Source organism: Lemur catta, chromosome 1, assembly GCF_020740605.2.
Source record: "Lemur catta isolate mLemCat1 chromosome 1, mLemCat1.pri, whole genome shotgun sequence".
In the NCBI taxonomy this organism is placed as follows: Eukaryota; Metazoa; Chordata; class Mammalia; order Primates; family Lemuridae; genus Lemur; species Lemur catta.
Genome location: NC_059128.1, coordinates 125,102,557 through 125,120,890, shown reverse-complemented (window position 1 = coordinate 125,120,890; position 18,334 = coordinate 125,102,557). Strand labels below are relative to the sequence as shown.

Here is an 18,334-nt window from a genome sequence, read left to right as displayed (position 1 = left end):
AATGCCAGCGCCTACGGGCGCACGGGCACACCTGGTAGATGGCCATGGCGCAGTGCTCCTGCAGCTGCTCGTTCTCACTGCTCAGGTTCTTCACCAGGTTTTCAATGATCCTCTCCGCCTTGATCGCAGCGCGGTATCTTTCCTAAGAAGAAGAATTTAACGATTTATGGGTGTATCATGCATGAATAGAAGTCCCTATCCACATTTATTAATAATTATGCTGAACAAACCTCGTTAGTAAATAGACACCAAAGTGCAAGCTTCACACATCAATACAACAATAAGAGAATTAGTCAACATCTAAAAATATATGTCACACAGGTGCTGATTCAATTACTGTCCTATCACTTGATCGGCTCTTTCTAATAGAATGCTGACTTCTTGAAAACGAATTCCCTTGAGCAATCATGGGAACCATAAAAGTGGTGTTTTTTTTTTGTTTGTTTGTTTTTTACTAAAGAAAGTCAAGGTGAGAAAGCAAGAGGAGCAGAAGGGGAGTGGGTACCTCCGACGCACACTCCTGCAGCGTCCCCACCACTGGAATCAGCATGTTTTCGTGAGAAGTCTTCAGCAAGCGGGCCAGCAAAGGGATGCCCCCGGCTTTGCGGATCGCTTCTTTGTTGGCGTAACTCTTGCTGCAACTCCACAGCGCCAGGGCCCCACAGCGGGCCACTTCCACGTCCCTGGCCTCGTACAGGCTTGACTGAGCAGGCTCTGCTGAATTCTGAGCACAGTCAAGCAGAGCAACCTGCAATAGTAGGTAAGTGAGACATATGCTTTATAATAAAACTTAATGCATCCTTCAAGAGCTACAAGATTGCTACCAAGCTCACCACCACCAAAGCTAAGCATGCTTTAAAATATAGTTAGATAGAATGAACAATACTGAACAATATATTGAACTATAATCAACAATAAGTTAGGGTATACTTTAAAATAACCAAAAGAGTGCAATTGGAATGTTCCTAACACAAAGAAATGATAAATGCCTGAAGTGATGGATACACCAATGACCCGGATTTGATTATTACACATCATATGCCTGTACTGAAACATCATATGTACCCCATAAATATTAATATATATAACAATTACATAACCATAATCATTAAAAATATTTTTAAAGAATGTTTTTAAAATATCAACTTTCCTAGCACACAAAAGCCAGTGACAGCAAAGAAACAAATAAAACCCTTGAAAACACTTTCCTCTGGATTGGGGAGCTTTTACATTTCCTTCCCACAAGAAATTAATCCCACCAACATAGTGTTTTCTTAATATGGCTCCAATATTTACAGCAATAACATGTGTAAACCACATCCTTGGCCCTAGCATCTCAGAAAACTACCTTTCCTAAACCTCTAGAACTTTCTAATGAGAACTGAGTGGCCTCTACACCCTTAAAACCAGGAGACCTCTTTGGAGGACAGAAACCACCCCATGTGCTACCAAAACCAACTCAGCCAAAAGGCACAGCTGCCTGCATCCACTGTTTCTTTTGCAATAACTGAAGTCACTGAAAACCTGGAGGGAAAGGCGATTCTGAGGACACAGCAGTAGGTGACGTTGCCCTGTGGAAGAAGTGAAGCCTCCCTAGAGATGCAACTACAACCGTCAGAGGAAGCTGCCAGCCATTCTTGCAGGCTCACAGTCTCATGCCGGGACTTGGAAGCCATCATCTGTGATGTCTACTCCGTTCTTCTCTCTGCAGGCCCAATGACTGCCCATAGTCGTACCCACTGATCCCAAATTTAGCAGACAATAGCCCAGGCTAAGTAGAGTCTCTCAATCCCAATGTCAAATTCCAGGCAGAGAGATCCAGTGGACACCTGTAGGTCTAATTGGTTATGGCCCAAGGAAAGGCAGGGACAAGGAGTATTGACGTGGCTTCCAGATACTGACTACAGGTGGGACAGCAATGTGGGAAAAGTTCTAAGGCAATGGGATTGAACACAGGAAAGATAGCTCAGAAGTGTCTACTACTTTCATTATTCACATATTATCTATATAAAGTCCAGGCTCCTGAACTCCCGTTAACTCACTGGACAGGACCCTGTGTGAACAGCATGGTCCTTCACCTTCACCTCCCCACTGGCCCATCCACCCTAAGTCTGGCCACATTAAACCCCTCAAACTTGCCAATGCTCAGTGCTGTTTTCCTGCTTTGGGTCTTTACCAACACAGCTTCACCTTCCTGAAATGGCATATCCAAATTGTCCCTGCAGGAAGGAGTGTGGGTGTATGTGTGGGTGAACCCTGTGATTCCAGGTGTCCTCTCCAAGGCTGGGTTCAGCCTGCCATCCTGAGCTTCTGGGATAGGCTCCAGCTCCCCAAGACCCTGAACTGAAATAAGCAGACTGGAAAATGAATGAATGAATACAAATGATCATAAAATATATGGTATGTGGTAATTATACAAATGCAGAACGACAAACAATGCCCTACGAAAGTGCTCAGTGAGCCCACTGTATTTGTGACTGATTGGAAACTGTGTGGAGGGAGGAGATACCCCTCATAATTTTTGCTTTGCCAACATTTATGCCTTGATTTAACCCACTACCACCATGACACTCACCGATTCACCAGTAACTGGGTAAATAATTATCTTGTTTTTAGTAAATGTATGTAGAGCTCACGTTTATTTAAATGTTTAATATTAATAGTGTTATGGGTCTTTACTTAGAAGTTTGGTGGTGTTTTTTGTGACCATAAATATGGCAGGAACTTAACTCTTGTTTATATCAATTAGCCTATGGTGAAATTAGTTTCATTATATGTTTCATTATATGTTGTTTTGCTTAAAATTGCAGTTTCCAAGACCCTATCCATGATGTTAAGTGAGGACTTACTGTACTAGGTCCCCGAAAGTGATGCATAAGACTGTCATAAAAACACATTTTAGTTTCATGTTACATCATCCATTCTTAAAATTTAATGGGAGTAGTTTCAGTGGACAGCCACATTAGCCTACCAAATTACTTCATTATTTAAGCAGATGATAATCATAATCATAGTAATAATTATATTTTCCCCAACATTATTTATGAAAATTTTCAAACACAGAAAAGCTGAAAGAATTGTGCAGCAAATATACAGCAAACATCCATATATCTGCCACCTAGACTGTAGAACTAACAATCTGCTGTATTTATTTTATCAGCCTCTCACCATCTATTCATGCATCCATCCAATCGTAAGTCCATCTCATTTTTGAAGCAAATAATGACATTTACAGTGCTTTACAAATAACAAAACACAGAATCTCTTTTAGTAAATTTCTGAACCCATTTCTCAGTGTACATAGTCACAGTAAAATCCTTATTAATCCACTAGATATTCATTAACCTTTTATATGTGTAAAGTACAGCACTCAGTGCGATGGAAGACACAAGATGAGTAAGACATGCCCCTCGTGTGAGGAACTTAAAGTGCAGAAGTGGAGACAGGCCAACAAGATAAAAGCTGGGGGGACACAAGATCCATTGATCCTTACAAAGGAGAACGAAAATACACTGCTACACTGCATTAGCTTTCATTAACGTCCTGATATGGCAAAGGTGGTGAGCAGAATTCTGATTGTTTTTCTTTGGTAACCATTGTTTTTTAAAAAATCACTTTTTCTGATTATAAAAGTAAGACATACATAGAAGACAAAATGGCAAATGTAGAAAAACTGGAAGAAAAATCAGTAATCATTTCTGAGAAAACCTGTAAGAGCAATTTTGTGTGTTTAGTTCTAGTGTTTTTTCCCCTCTCTATTGGAAGGGTAGGTCTTTGAAAACAGGGATCATAAATATCAACAGTTTTAAATTCTGTTGTGATGTTACATAATCTTTTTTTTATTTCATCTTATTATGGGGGTACAAAAATTCAGGTTATATATATTGCCCATGTCCCGCCCATCCCCCTGAGTCAGAGCTTTAAGCATGTCCATTCCCCAGACAGTGCGCCTGGCACTCACCATGTAGTTATACCTATTATTCCTTGCTACTAAATATACTTCCAAAATGCAATAGTGATAGCTGACTGTTGATGTTTCTTACAGTTATACTGCAGACTTTCTCATTGATCACAAGTTGTTAAACACCTGGGCTGTTTTCAGTTCTGTCTTCCCACTACCAATGAGATGACTAAGAGCCTGCAGCTCCGACTGTCCCCGTGGGAGAGAGTCCCCACAGTGCGGTCACCACGTCAGAGGCCACGAGAAACCAGACCCCTTTGCACCGTGCAGGTCTCCCCATCTCTCACTGTCTCTGCTCATGCGCACGAACCCATTCCTCCCAATGTCACAGGCGGTGACAATCACATCTACTTTAAAAATTTTCTGTCTTTGAAAAATGAGTTTGAACATGTTTCTTGGCCACTGACTGATGTAAATATGCAAAAATAATTATTAAGGACATGTGACACAAAAACAAGAGTCCCAGAACATGCCGATATGGCTGTGGAATGTCCAGAGAAGCCAGTAAAGACAGCAGGGAGTCCCTTCTCCTCCCTTCTCCTCCCCTTCCTTTCCCTGGAGTGCCCTCCTGGCAACGTCAGTGCCACTCACCAGTCTGGTGATGCCGCCATGCTTCCTCACCACCTGCCGGGCTCTTCTAAATTTGGCGACATTGGCGATGGTCTCAGCCGCCAGACATTTCAGACTCTTGTGCGGGGAATCGAGTATATTCACCATAATTGGTAATCCCCCAAGGTCAACAATATTACGTCTGATTTGCGGATTATGACTGATTTCCTTCATGATTTTTAATGAACCAATCTGCATGAGAAAAAAGAAGTTATAGATGAATGAGTGCTGAATACATAATCAGTGCGATGTTTTGAAAATTCCAAGGCTGCCTAAAATCTTTCCCCAATTAAGATTTTTCTGAAGTAGCGTCCACCCCAGTGGTTACACACATCCTCCGTGTTTTCCTCCACGTAGGTAAACACACATGCATCAGAGATGAATGAGGAAGAGCAAGAGAAAGAGGAAAAGCTGAAAGAAGAGAAATCGCAGCTCATAAAAGTAGCAGGCTGGTTACCAGCAACGGCAGCAGGTAAAGACAGGAAACAGGTAGCAAGGAGAGGTAGACACCTGGAGCCGAGAAGACAGCACAAGAAGGTGAGAACACAACCCCTCATATGTTGGGACAGAGCCACTCACCTTACATTTAACTTCATCTGTGTCAAGCAAATTTATTAACACCTCCAGGCCTCCGACATCTCTGATTGCCAACTGGCAGGTCTCTTGAGCTAAGTTGAAATCCCTCATTGAACACAACGCAATCACCGTAGCTGTCTGATTTCCTCCCTGTAAAGATACGATGCCAGAGACAGTTAAATAAAACCACATTCCCAGAGGAATGTACCAAATGGTTATGAATCCATGCACTACTCTGAGTGGCTATAATTTGCTCAATGAATTGTGTATGGCTGAAGCACGGAAAAGCGTAGAGAGCATCATAAAACACTGTTCCAATTAAGAGTCAACATCTAAAGGGGGTCTGTCTCCTTGAAACAGCTACCTTAGGTGGAATCAGTATATTAAAGACAGTCGAGGGGCAAGGCTTGTGAGATCAACTGAGGAATGGCAGTTGTACATGGAGGTAAGAGATGGTCCCCTCCCACCGCCGGTTCTTGAACAGTGTGTTGTGCAATGCAAACTGTGTCTGAAAATTATTCTTACAGATGTGGGTAGAACATTCTGGAATAGAAAGAACCTGGAGAAAGGGAAACTGTACAGCAATGCAGACTGGGACCTAGAGCAGATGGAAGGAGGGCTGTGGGTTTGGAAAGAGAAGCCGATTCCAGTAGGACCTGGAAATGGCCTTGATGGGCAGGATGAAGAAGAAAGAGAGTTTTGCCAGGAGAGCAAGAGGCCGGCCCAACACAGGGAATCGTGCCAGCGTCCGCTTGGCGAATCCCCACGGGTCAAGAGCAATGGTGAGCTGCTCCTTTAAGATAAAAAACAAAATCTGAATGATTAAAAAAAATTAATGACTGATCCATAAACCAGACCTGCTAGGAGATTAAAACCTGAATTCACTGCAGAAATTCTTAAACAATGTTCACTGGTCATGACCACTTTGAAAATCTTCTGAAGAACATAGCGTAGCGCATATCGCTACAGAGACTGGCTGGCAAATAAGAGTGCTGGCGTAAGTACCGAAGCTGTTCATGACACACAAAACCTGTATTTCTGTTGGATCTAAGAACAGACTATTTTTGTAAATGGTACTTATAATAGACAGCCCTTAATCCCTGCCTCAAAACAATAACAATGGCCTCAAATTGCCCTCTCTTTTAAAGAAAGACACCTTCAAATTATATTTATTTTCATTTGCCAATCATTACTTTACATTGTCATTATCTATTTTTATATATGAAAAATTACACACATATAAAATGTATATATACAATAGATAATATATATTATCTATTATACAATATATACATTATTATATATAAATGTTTTATGCTTATATATAAATGTAGAAATTTAAAAATATATTACACAAAATATATAACTGTTACAATATTTTTATATAATAGATAATCTGTATAATGGGCTTAGCACAGAGAACAGAAATTACACACAAGTGCCCAACCCCTTCCTCCCTCGTATCACACGTGGCCCATCAGCAAACCCTCCTATGAATTCAACACAGTAGATTACTATTAAAATAAGAAACTGCAGTGGGCTTGCTAGAGGATCCCGAGTGAAGATGGAAAGGTTGAGAGTTCAGCCTTTCCTCTTACGCCTTTTAAGAAAATTCCTTCTGGATCCCTAGAAACGCTATAAACAACTATCACTGGCAGTTTCCACTGCTCACACGAAGGCTCCCAGTGGGTGAGCCAGGAGGTCCTCTCTATTCAAGATCAAGTTTAGAATGGCCAGAGCCTTAATTTTCTATTATTTACATTCAAAACAATCAATTATATTCTTACAGCTTTTAGTGCCCTTTTCTCCTTACTATCAAGAGAAATGTTAATCCCTGCCAATTTTCCCCAGTTGCTTTTAAAATGTAAAATAATAAATCCTGACTTTCCCACCGCCAGGTTCATAAACTCCCTTATTTGGGGGCATCAGACTCCTAGATGCTAGCACTTCCTGTTCCTCTGTTAGAAAAACAAAAGGCAGATAATTTTTGTAAACCATAAAGCAGGCTCTACATGCGGACCATCATTTATTACAGGCATATAACGCACAAAAAAAGAAAGAGCCAAGAAGATAAGAAAAATCATTTTCATTTGAACAAAACTTTTTTTCCCCTCTAAATTTAAATGGTTAAAAGGAGCCAGAAACTTCTAGAACAGGGGTCAGGGGAGGTATCTGTAAAGGAACAAAGCTGGGTTTCTGTATCATGAGTTTGAAAATCTGAAACAGGAGCTTCAGGCAGAGCGAGTTCTCTGGACGGAGTAAACGAAACGTGACTAGAAAGCGCACGGCCACCAGGAACAGGGTGTCAGGCGTCAGCTGAGCCCAGAGCCCCCTCCACGGCAGGTCCACTCCCTGCAGAAGAGCGCTCTGCCCCGACGTCCTCAGCTAGGCAGGAGCAAGGATGCTCTTGACTGCTATTCTTGCATCCTAATATTTTCTTTGGTAGCAATTTTCAGCTTATACACTCAGCACAATCTTTGTTTCCTATTTCAAGTGTCTTCATTTTTCTCTTCTAGACCACTTCCAACTTTTGAGCTTTATTTCATTATTTACACTATAACCAACGATATAAACTTTTAAAGGTCATTTCACTGCAGCAGATGTGCCACAGGTAAGAGTTTATATTTCTCTGAATTATCTCTAGGCCAATAGGGAAGTCAAAGAACTGACAATTAAGAAGTGAGATCTTTCTAGAAAAAAAATTTTTTTTTCTGTAAATCATCAGCTTTTTTTTTTCCTGAAAATCTGGAAACATATTCATAGGCTTGAGGGATTTTTTTAGAACAGTTTTATATTAGGGAAAGTTAGTTTTTCCACATTTCAGGATTTAGTTCTACTCTTGTCACTGACCACACTCCCAAAAGGATTATAAATCTTTCAGAATGAATACCAGAGGACCAGGGCCAAAATATTCAACATACAGAGCCACAAATGTTAGCCAATTGCTATTCTTTAAATACCAGCCATGTCAAAGGATTTTCGAATGTTTGTTCTACTTTGTCCAGGTGCCATAAACATCTAACTGAGGAGAAACAGTGCAAATACACTCCTTTTTCAATTAAATCTCCCCTGAGGACATAATTAGTTGCCAGTACTTATTTTCACATTTTTATCACGCATTTGCATTTGTGAGGTTTTAAGGGCTGGAGAAAATATAGTAAAATTATTTTACTAGCTTCTGAAGGGTTCTGAAAGATGATTCCAATAAGCTTTTCCACTTCTTAAATTGAAGCAATTCTTTTGCGAGTTGTCCTCCTGCCACTGTTTCTTCTCAAGCATCCCCAGGCTCTGTTGGCCTTTGGGCTTTTTGCAGTTCATGTTCCTTTCGATGACCAGGAGGCATTTGTTCATTGTCACCGTCAGGTTGCAAACATGCGGAGATTGAATGAATGTCGCTTCCTCTCACTTTTATTAAAATTTCTTTTTGAAAGACAAGATCAATTAGGATATTTTTCTAAACCGTGTTTTTTTTTAAATTACGTCAAATAAAATTTTTGAAATGAAGTATTACCCTGTCTGGTATACAGAGAGATGCCTCTCCCTCACTGTCGATAAGGAAGAAACAAACATTCACTAGGTTGACATGAACCGTGTGTTCGAGAGTGAAGCAGGGAACAAGCTGCCTCGACTCACGTTTGCTTTCTTTCATTGGACGGCTGTGCAGCATGTTTACTATTTGCCAAACTAGATTATAGGAGCTAGAGACATCCTGGCATACTGGTCCTTGCCTACATGAAGCTCATAGTTTGGTGGAGGAGAAAGATTTTAATTTTTTTAAGCTTACTCAAATAAATGAAACCTTTGAGGGATGTCACACCAGAGACGAGCATGGCGGTGGTGGAAGCACATCACAGGGACTTTGGTCTAGCCCAGGGCCTCATCCCCAGGGGAGGAATGTCTGGCCTGAGATCTGGACAGAGAGTAGGTGCTTCCTCAGGTAGGAGAAGAAGGGAGGTGATGAAAATCCCACCAACTGAGCAAATAGTACATGCAAAAGCCTTCCAGTGGAGTGGAGTATGGGGTGTTTAAGACCTATAGAAGGCCCATGTGGCCAGATCCCAGCATGGGAGAGTGATACAAGAGGAGCTGAAAAGCTAGCTGTGCTGCTCGGGCCCAGCGGCCAGGTTGGGAAATTTCACCTTTATTTCAAGATTGGCTAACAGAAGCTGATGACATTTTGGACAGAGCACGCTGGCTGCAGAGGCCCCTGCCAGACAGGGCAGGTGGGGATGCCTGGAGACCATTCAGGTGACTGCGGGGATCTGGAGACCAGAGGGCAACTTGGGGCAGAAGGCTGAGGTGACTCGTCACACACCATAAAGAGACTTTGAAATGAACGTTTCTGTCACCTTCGTTCAGGAAAGGATACTACAAGCCAAGAGGCGAAACTCTACAGGGTCATGATCAGAACCTACTGCCAGAGCCCCCGTGACAGCAGTGAGACGGGAGGGCAGGCAGAGGGGCAAGGAGGACCGGGAGGGCCCTACCCTGTCTGCAATCAAGGAGCAGCGGGTGAGACCTGGAGCAGCCACACAACCATCGTGCAGCCTCCAGCTGGCTCCGAACGTTCACAGCATTTTTTCCTACAAACATGCCACTCAGAGAGCAGGGACAGCGCACCCTGCCAGGGACTGTTCATTAGTGATTACAGAGGGCTAGCGCCCAGCGTAAACTTGGCTCAGAGATGCTCTTCTTCTCCCAAGATTAGAAATGCTAAAAGGTAAGTGCTCACAGCGAGTGGCACATAACCCTGTGAGTCAAGGTAGTAAAATATATTGCTTTGCCTTCTGTTTATTTGCAAACGTCCTCTATACTGATGACTCAGCACTCGTAAACCCAAGATGCAACAGAACCCCAAGGAAAAAGAGAAAATACCATTTCCAGAAGAAAAAATATATATAGATATATATGTATATATTCTGAAAGAAATTAGAGTCAGGTTGTTGTATGACAAGCTTGCTAAGAATTTTTATCAGGAATGGGGAAGGAATAATGCAAGGATTCTACACACATTCTTTTTTAAGCAGCCACGGAAACTTACAGAAATTGGCAATTTAATTGCAACAAAGAAAAATGTATAGCAAATGGAACTGGCTTCCTAAAAAGATTCAAAAGAATGAATTCAATAATTATAATAATTCATAAACATAGTTGGATACAAGAGCAACATTTAAAAATAAGTAACTCTTCATACACTAAGAATAACAAATCAAAATGTATTTAGAAAAAAGTTCCCATGCCAGTATGAGCAAAATAATAATAAAAATATCTCTGACTAAATCTCACAGGAAATGTTTTGTATATGTATGGAAAAAAGCTATTAAGTTTTACTAAAGTATATAAAAGACTATATAAACAAATGGTCACATCATGTTCCTAAATAAGATAACTCAAGGTTATCAAAATTGCAATTTATCCAAAAGTAATTTATAAATTCATGAAAACCAACCAAAATGCCAACAGAATTTTTGAGTTTTGTTTTCAACTTCATCTCTTTCTAAAGATGATCTGGAATGGAAAATTCACCAAAAAATTAAAAATATTTTTTTGTTGTTTTTGAGATGAGGTCTTGCTCTGTTGCCCGGGCTGGAGTGCAGTGGCATGATCATAGCTCACTGCAGCCTCAAACTGCTGGTCTTAAGAGATCCTCCTGCCTCAGCCTCCCAAGTATCTAGAACTATAGTCATGTGCCACCATGCTCGGCTACTTTTTTTTTTGAGATGAGGGTCTCACTATGTTGCCCCAGCTGGTCATGAACTCCTGGCCTCAAGCAATCCTCTTACCTCAGCCTCTCAAAGTGCTGGGGTTACAGGCATGAGACACCATGCCTACCCAGTTAAAAAAAAAAAAGTAAGACATCTATCTGGTCTTCCAAACAATAAATACCAAAGTTATGGTAATTAAAACAGCATGGGAACATCCCCATAAATCAATGCAACAGAGAAAGATCCAGAAACAAAACTCTCATATGTGAGATTACAGAATTTGATAGAGGTAGCATCCCAGATCATTGGAGGGAAGAGTAGTTGAGCCAGGAATCTGTGTTGATACAACTGACTATCCATCTAGAGAAAAAAAGGTAAAGTTAAGTGCCTCCCATATACTATACGTAAAGTGAATTCCAGAGAAAGATTTGAACATTTAAAGAAAAAACTATAAAACTACCAGGAGGAAATAAGAAAATATTTCTGTTCTCTTGAAATGGCTTCAGAAAAACCTTCCTAGTTCCTAAGACACGAAACCCATAAGCCATGAAGAAACAGTTGATACTTGTTAACGTACAAAAGAGTAAAGACACGTGACAAACTAAGAGAAAATATCTGCAATTAATATAACAGCCAAAAGATTAATCTGCATTATCAAGAATAAAAAGACAAACAACCACACAGAAAAGTAGGCAAAGGACACAATGCAATGGCTCTTAGACATATGAAAAAAAATGTATTAACCTCACTAGTAATCAGAAATATGCGAATTCAAACAAGATACATTTTTTTTCTTTGGCCAAACTAAAACAATTTTTAAAAACTACAAATTGGTGGAATTTATAACAATGGATTTCAATCCTAGATGAACAATTTTAATAGGGAGATTTTAAATACCGTCAATGCCTACATTCCATCCTGGATCAATTCATTCAAAACTTCCATGAAAGGTACATGGGCTCAGAGTGTTTTGTTTATTTGTATGTTTATTCTTGTTTTTAAGAGCCTTGACTGATTTCACTCTGTTTCAAGGTTGAAAACCATTGATACGTTACTGGTAGAGCATAAATTGACATTTCCTTTCTGTAAGGAGCTATCAAAATTTTTTTATATAAACAAAGTTGTTTGGTTTATTACTGTTGATTATGTCCCTTTAAATTTAAGAAATTTTAATACAAGGCTTCTCAAACTTTAGTGTGCATATATTTCTCTCTTTGTTTTAAACAACTTTATTGAGGTATAATTGATATATAAAAATGGCACATATTTCATGTATACAGTTTGATGAGCTTGGACATATGCATACACCTGTGAAATCATTACCACCTCAAGGTAATAAACATAGCCATCACCTATAAAAATGTCCTTTACCCCTGCCTTTTTTTGTGGTAAGATCATGTAACAGGAAACCTGCCTCTTAAATGTTTAAGTGCCTGATACATATTGTTAACTGTAAGCATTATGTTGTATAGCAGATCTCTAGAACTTACTCATCTTGCATAAACGAAACTTTATACCCACTGAATGAGAGCTCACAATAGAGCTATCAAAAACTTAAACATGGATTTCTCTTTGACCCAAGCAATTCCATTTCCAAGAATCCATCCTCCAGAAATACTGTACATATCTAAAGAATGTGTAAAAATATTTGCTGCAGTATGGTTTATAGTAACAAAAATTGATTGAGAGACAAGCTAAAAGGTTATCAGTAAGGGAACTGTCACATAAACTAATGACATATACCTATAATGGAATACTATGTACTAATTAAAAGGACTGAGGCATGTATGAACAATCACCAAGACATGATATTAAATATAAAAAGAAAAATGTAGAATAAGAAACAGCATGATGTCATTTCATTTATGTATACAACTTATGCATGTATATGTACATGGAGAAATATCTGGAAGGGGACTTATTGTTGTTGTTTTTTGGGGGGTTTTGAGACAGGGTCTCCCTCTATTGCCCTGGGTAGAGTGCGGTGGCATCATCACAGCTCACTGCAGCCTCCAACTCCTGGGCTCAAGTGATTCCCCTGCCTCAGCCTCCCCAGGAGCTGAGATGCTAGGACTACAGGCATGCATCACACGCCTGGCTAACTTTTCTGTTTTTAGTAGAGACAGGATCTCACTCTTGCTCAGGCAGGTCTTGAACTCCTGAGCTCAAGCAATCCTCCTGCGTCAGCTTCCCACAGTGCTAGGGTTATAGGCGAGAGCCACCATGCCCCGGCCCCAGAAGGGGACTTTTAATTCTTTTGCACAGCTCAAATTTTTACAATGAGCATACATTAGTGTACTCTTTATATAATATTTTAAGATTTTCAGCATAGAAGGAAGGGAAGGACAAGAAGAGCAACATGTGATTCTGCTGTGCCCTGCATGTCACAGAGACCCCCACAGGCCACACCAGACAGCCACCGAAGAGCTGGGAAACAGCCACAGCCCTCAGCAGGTGATGGACCAAAGAAGGACATGAACCTTAATATTTTTCCCACAAATATGCAGTTTCTTGTAACGATTACCTGTCTATAGATCTACAGACAGATGTAAAATGAAAGATCATTTATACCACAGCTGGCCCCTCTTACTCACTCCTTAACTCATATGTTTAGAAATTCTTCAGCGTGCAAACTCCTGTAACAAGACATGAACATCTGTTTTTCAAACGAAAAGCAAAGCAGCCTAGCATCTTATGCAAACGGGGAACTAGCCAGCGCTACTTTTCTCTGATTTACTTAGATTTCTCAAATAAATTTGGGAGGAAAGGGATACTTTGAGAAACAAAAAATAGGTGTTGCTAGAAATATGTTGGGCAACAAATTCCCCCAAAAGATCTCTATGTAAAACTGCTTTAGCTATCACAATTCTTTCCCATCAAAAACCTTATGCAGAATTAATGGGCATGTGCATCATATAATTAAGCCCTAGCCGGGTCGTTTTGCACTTAACTTAGTGTGGTAGAACCATGCTAGCTAGCGGTGGGATAAACTGTTGAGTCAGCAGTGTTGTATTATACTCATCTAATTGTCTTTACTCTGCTATTTCTATACATTTATTTATTTACGACAGCCAACGGGCAAGGGGAGTTTCAAGCCCCAAAACTTAAAAAGTTATTATTTTATTTGTGGAGTACAGATTCCCCTTTGGAAATGACGAACCTCTCCACCATCTCCTCTGTAATAAAAATAAGAGAGGACTAATTCTTCTGTGGGCAGCATAAACACACAAGTAACACACATTTCAACTAATCCCAGTATTTAAAATGCATTTACTTTTTACACTCTGATATCTACGAAAACATAAATGCAGGCTCTACTGAGTGGAAATTTTGTTAGCTAATGAAATTTAAATATCTTATGATTTCAAACAGGTAAATTTTTTTTTTATGTCACAAAAGTCCTCCTACTCATTTTGTCATAGAGGCTTTTTACAAAAGTCAACCCATATCAATGTAGCAAGGCATGTATTAACTTAAAGAATGTTTCCCCAGAAAGTTGGACTAATTTTCCTTTCTAACTACTGAGGTTGATTTGGGTGCATAAACAGTGACCATCGTTTTCCATTTTTGAAAGACTCTTTAATGAGAATAACTCTGCACCATCACAGTCTTCTCAATCTCTTTAAGTGAAAATCTAGCAAAAGTGCACCTTCTAATACTGCTTTCCAAACACAGTATCAAGTTCCTTGATAAGAAATGCTCTCCATTCAGTCTCTTACTCAAATGAAGAAATCCACACAAGAGGGAAGATGGGAAGGAGCAACAGCTAGCGCTGCAGATGCCTGGACCCCGAATTTCTTGACAATGAGACAGAACCACCAGGCAGTGGGCTGTAAAGATAGAACCCTGGACTCAGTCCCAGCCTGCAGCTGCATTCTGTGTGGCCTTCAGTGAAGTATTTCTCAGCTTTCCCACCAATGAAACAAGGATTAAACTACCTGCCACTCCATACCCAAAACCCGAGTAATGGGAAAGGAATTTAATTAACTGTAATTGATTGCAAAGTACATCAAATTCCTGCAATGAAAAAAATCGTATAACTCCCAATAACACTTAGAAGAGCTCTTTAACCAAAAAAGGTGTGTGTGTGTGTGTGTGTGTGTGTGTGTGTGTGAATTTCAATCAGTGTTGAATCAGTTCATTGTAGATCATTGAGGAACTGAGCCCCACAAAAGCGGTCTTTAACAAAGATTTTCAAGTCTGAAAAATGTCCCTGCTGAGACTCCACCTCCAGAAAAGAACTAAGCATGCCAGGGAGAGAGCCTCGGGAATTTCCTCTGAAGCTTGCAGCCCGTGGTGTTTCTAATGGGAATGTCTTTCAGGTGTCTCTCTGGAGTAGAGAGTTCTGGTTGCTGCTAAGCTGGGGGAACCACCAGCAACTTTACTTTTTATGGCCTGAAACATCTGAATTTGTGGATACAGAACAAAAGAATGACTAGCAAGCTCCCTGGCTCACAGGAAAAGTGAAATCAACACCAGTGTTTTAGGAGTCTGATCATACAGAATAAACGAATTAGGCCACCCCTCACCAACCCATTGTGGATGGGGGCAGAGGATAAACATGAGATGATGCTCATCCTCTCTACGGGTGCAGCCTCCTGTCACTGGCCTCCTGTCCCTCCCCGTTCAGATTCATGTGGCACACCCCCTGCCGCCGGACTCATCTTTCTAAATCAAGGCTTTCATCATCCCGCCCCCACTCTCCCAGCTGGACTCTGATCAAAACCCCAGGTGTAGAAACAGGCATCCTGTAGGGAGGATTACACCTGGCAAAATGGCCCTGGAAATTAGTCCTAGACTCTTCTCTCCTTGCAGCAAGTACTTGGGAGTAAGACCAGGTGAATGAAGCACTTCAGAGTAGGGGCAACCTTGCTTGCTATAATACTGCTCTAGCTGAGCCTAGAACTAGTGCCAGGAAGGTGCAGACATCTTAGTCTCAAATGACAGCCATAGGCTGCAAATGCCCACGGGGGAGAGAAAGCACGATTCTAGACCCAGCCTCTGAGCCCCCTCCAAACTACCTAAGAGCTAACCAACCATGTTCTTGGCATTAGTCTATCTCCTCAACTTTTCTCTTGGATTTACTGATCCTATAGTATTAAATTCCATACCCAATGCCCCTTCCATCCACACAGAGACGGATTTCAACTGGGTTTCAACCTTGGCTTCAGACATTCATTCTTCAGTTTAAGGACACTTAACCTATTATGTATAAAATGCAGATCTACTTATAATTATGGACTTTCAACACTTTACCCCACTTTACTGAAGAGTACCTATTTGTATTAATTTATAATATTATAATACTGTGATTAATAAATCCACATTTCCAAACAAACGAAATACCCCACAATTCTTCTTCTATTCCACAAAGGGGTTCTTCACATACCTTATTTAGAAATGACTGAAACGTCACTGTGTTTTTAGAGAGTAGGGTAGAGCACAGACATTAACAAACCATCTCCTCCAACTGCTATTGATCGAAAGCAAAACATGATCCTTACAAGATTTTAAAGTAGTCCTGGCTAGGGAAGAAAATGACATCCTTATAAAGCTGGAAAATTCGGCAATAAAACAGTATCTCTACAAGGAGAAAGGGAGCAGGGAGGGGAGGGGAGAGGGGTGCAACAAGAGAGACAAAACGTCAACAGCAGAAGGGAAGACTGGCTCCGAGGCAGGAAGAACTGTTCTGGAGGAGCTGAGAGTGAAGAACAGCAAAGCCTCACCCTTGGGAAACTCGTCCTGCACCACTTGGGCAGAAGCGGAGAGGCAGCTTGTGCTCGTTAGCAAGATTCCCTGCTAGATACAGAAATGGATTTAATGTGGTCTCTCTACGCAGGGAGTAGCTGATAAGACAGACAACCTGAACCCTCAGGATGGCAGAAGGCAGAACATAAATGCTTATCAGTAAGGTAGCTAAAAAGGGAGTTTATTGCTTCATTTAGAATTATGCTGCAAAGTCATCAGCTATGGGAGAAAAAAGAAGTTGGAAGGTTGGTGAGTCAAAATGCAGTAAAGTATATTCATTAATTTAACAATCAAATTGTTCTAAAAATCCAGAAGGAAAGAACATATGCATATATAAAACTTGCAAGTTGAAATGAACATATGTCAAAGCCAAATAATTAAATATAAACTCTGTTCACTTATGTGCCAAGATCTGAGCTCATGGCTCTGGATGAATAATAAGCGATAGTTTATTGACCTGTTGGGTGTTAACAAGTTCATCACATTTTTTTCAACAATCACAGACATTGCTCTACTTGGAAAATAATAAATAGAAAATTAGGACAATATTAACATTTCTCTTCTAGTTAAAGTCTACATTTAAGCCATAATTTTACAAATTAAAATGTCAGGTGTATTTATTTTGAGATTATCTAGAGACATTCAATTCTGCATTTCATAGACTTTTAATATCCTTTTGTGTCTCCATATAAAACATTTATCTGTGTCAAAAACCTTTAAATCATTTGTAGATACACTTTTTCTTTTATTGGCTATGTTAAGAATATTTACCTGTGGGAACTATAAGAATTCCAAGCAATTTACTGTCTGGCCAAAAGTATCACATTTGCACATGATTTATTGATGAATAACTTGTGCAAGCTTAAGTAGCACTTCATCAATAAATGTTTTTCTTAGCTGTTCTGGGACAGAAATAGTGCATCCCTTTTTGGCCTGATACCACACAGACATCCTAAATAGCTGAAAAGCTCAAGGTAGTTACCCAATAATTAGGCCATTATGAGAAACTGTCTTTGCCATGTTCACCGGGAGGCTGTTCACCCCTTGCTCTGTGTCTGCCCCATTAAATCCTAAGGGAGAAAATTCTTTCTGCTCTTAGCACCAGGATCAGTTATACTCACTGGCAACTGGTTTATTTTTATTTTAGGACGGTGAGAGTTTTTGCCTCCCTGTATTAACTCACTGTATTTCCCTCCTTTTATTGGTTGCTAGGGAACTGAAAGCGAAAGTCGAGGGCCACCTGTGCAAGTCAGCAGGACTCTGCACCGCACGTTTTCTACAATAATAATAAGCACTAGAAATAATTACTGCCAACGGTTACCAAGTGCTTTGCGCTAAGCACTTTCCATGTGTTATATTTCACTTAATATTCATAATAATCCAAACATATGAGAACTTTTATTTTTCCATCTTCACCAGCAAGGAAACTGAAGCTTAGAGGGGTAGCTCGACTCACCTGAGGCCACTGAGTGAGTCGGGGGCAGAACTCCAACTCCACTGCAGTCTTGCTGCATTACAGAGCAGGCTTCTAACTACCCTGCTATTCCACCTCTCAGCCCAGCCTACGTCTCTGCGCCTTCGCATCTCTGCTTCCTTGTACTGATGAAATGAAGATAATGGACCAGGACTCTTTGGAAAAACATCAAGAGCTCTTCTAATTCTTCCAAAAGGCCATGTCTGACCCCGATGGCCCCGTCTGTAGCTCAAGCTGCCCACCCCAGCGAGGGCAGTAGGT

The 18,334-nt window shown here is 40.5% G+C and overlaps 1 protein-coding gene across 2 annotated transcripts in view; it reads right to left on the bottom strand.

Moving 5' to 3' along the window:
* Positions 1-18,334, bottom strand: part of ODAD2 (outer dynein arm docking complex subunit 2) — a 137,769-nt gene that overhangs the window by 92,524 nt on the left and 26,911 nt on the right. Inside the window, exons 1-5 of one of the 2 annotated variants that reach the window (XM_045533170.1) lie at positions 18,056-18,175; positions 5,150-5,296; positions 4,553-4,762; positions 506-748; positions 32-142 (exon numbers count right to left, since the gene is read on the bottom strand). In XM_045533170.1, the coding sequence (XP_045389126.1) occupies positions 32-142; positions 506-748; positions 4,553-4,762; positions 5,150-5,257 (672 nt within the window). In that variant the 5' untranslated portion in view covers positions 5,258-5,296; positions 18,056-18,175. Of the gene's footprint in view, positions 1-31; positions 143-505; positions 749-4,552; positions 4,763-5,149; positions 5,297-18,055; positions 18,176-18,334 lie in introns of those variants that run through there. The other variant, XM_045533179.1, reaches the window with a different exon arrangement.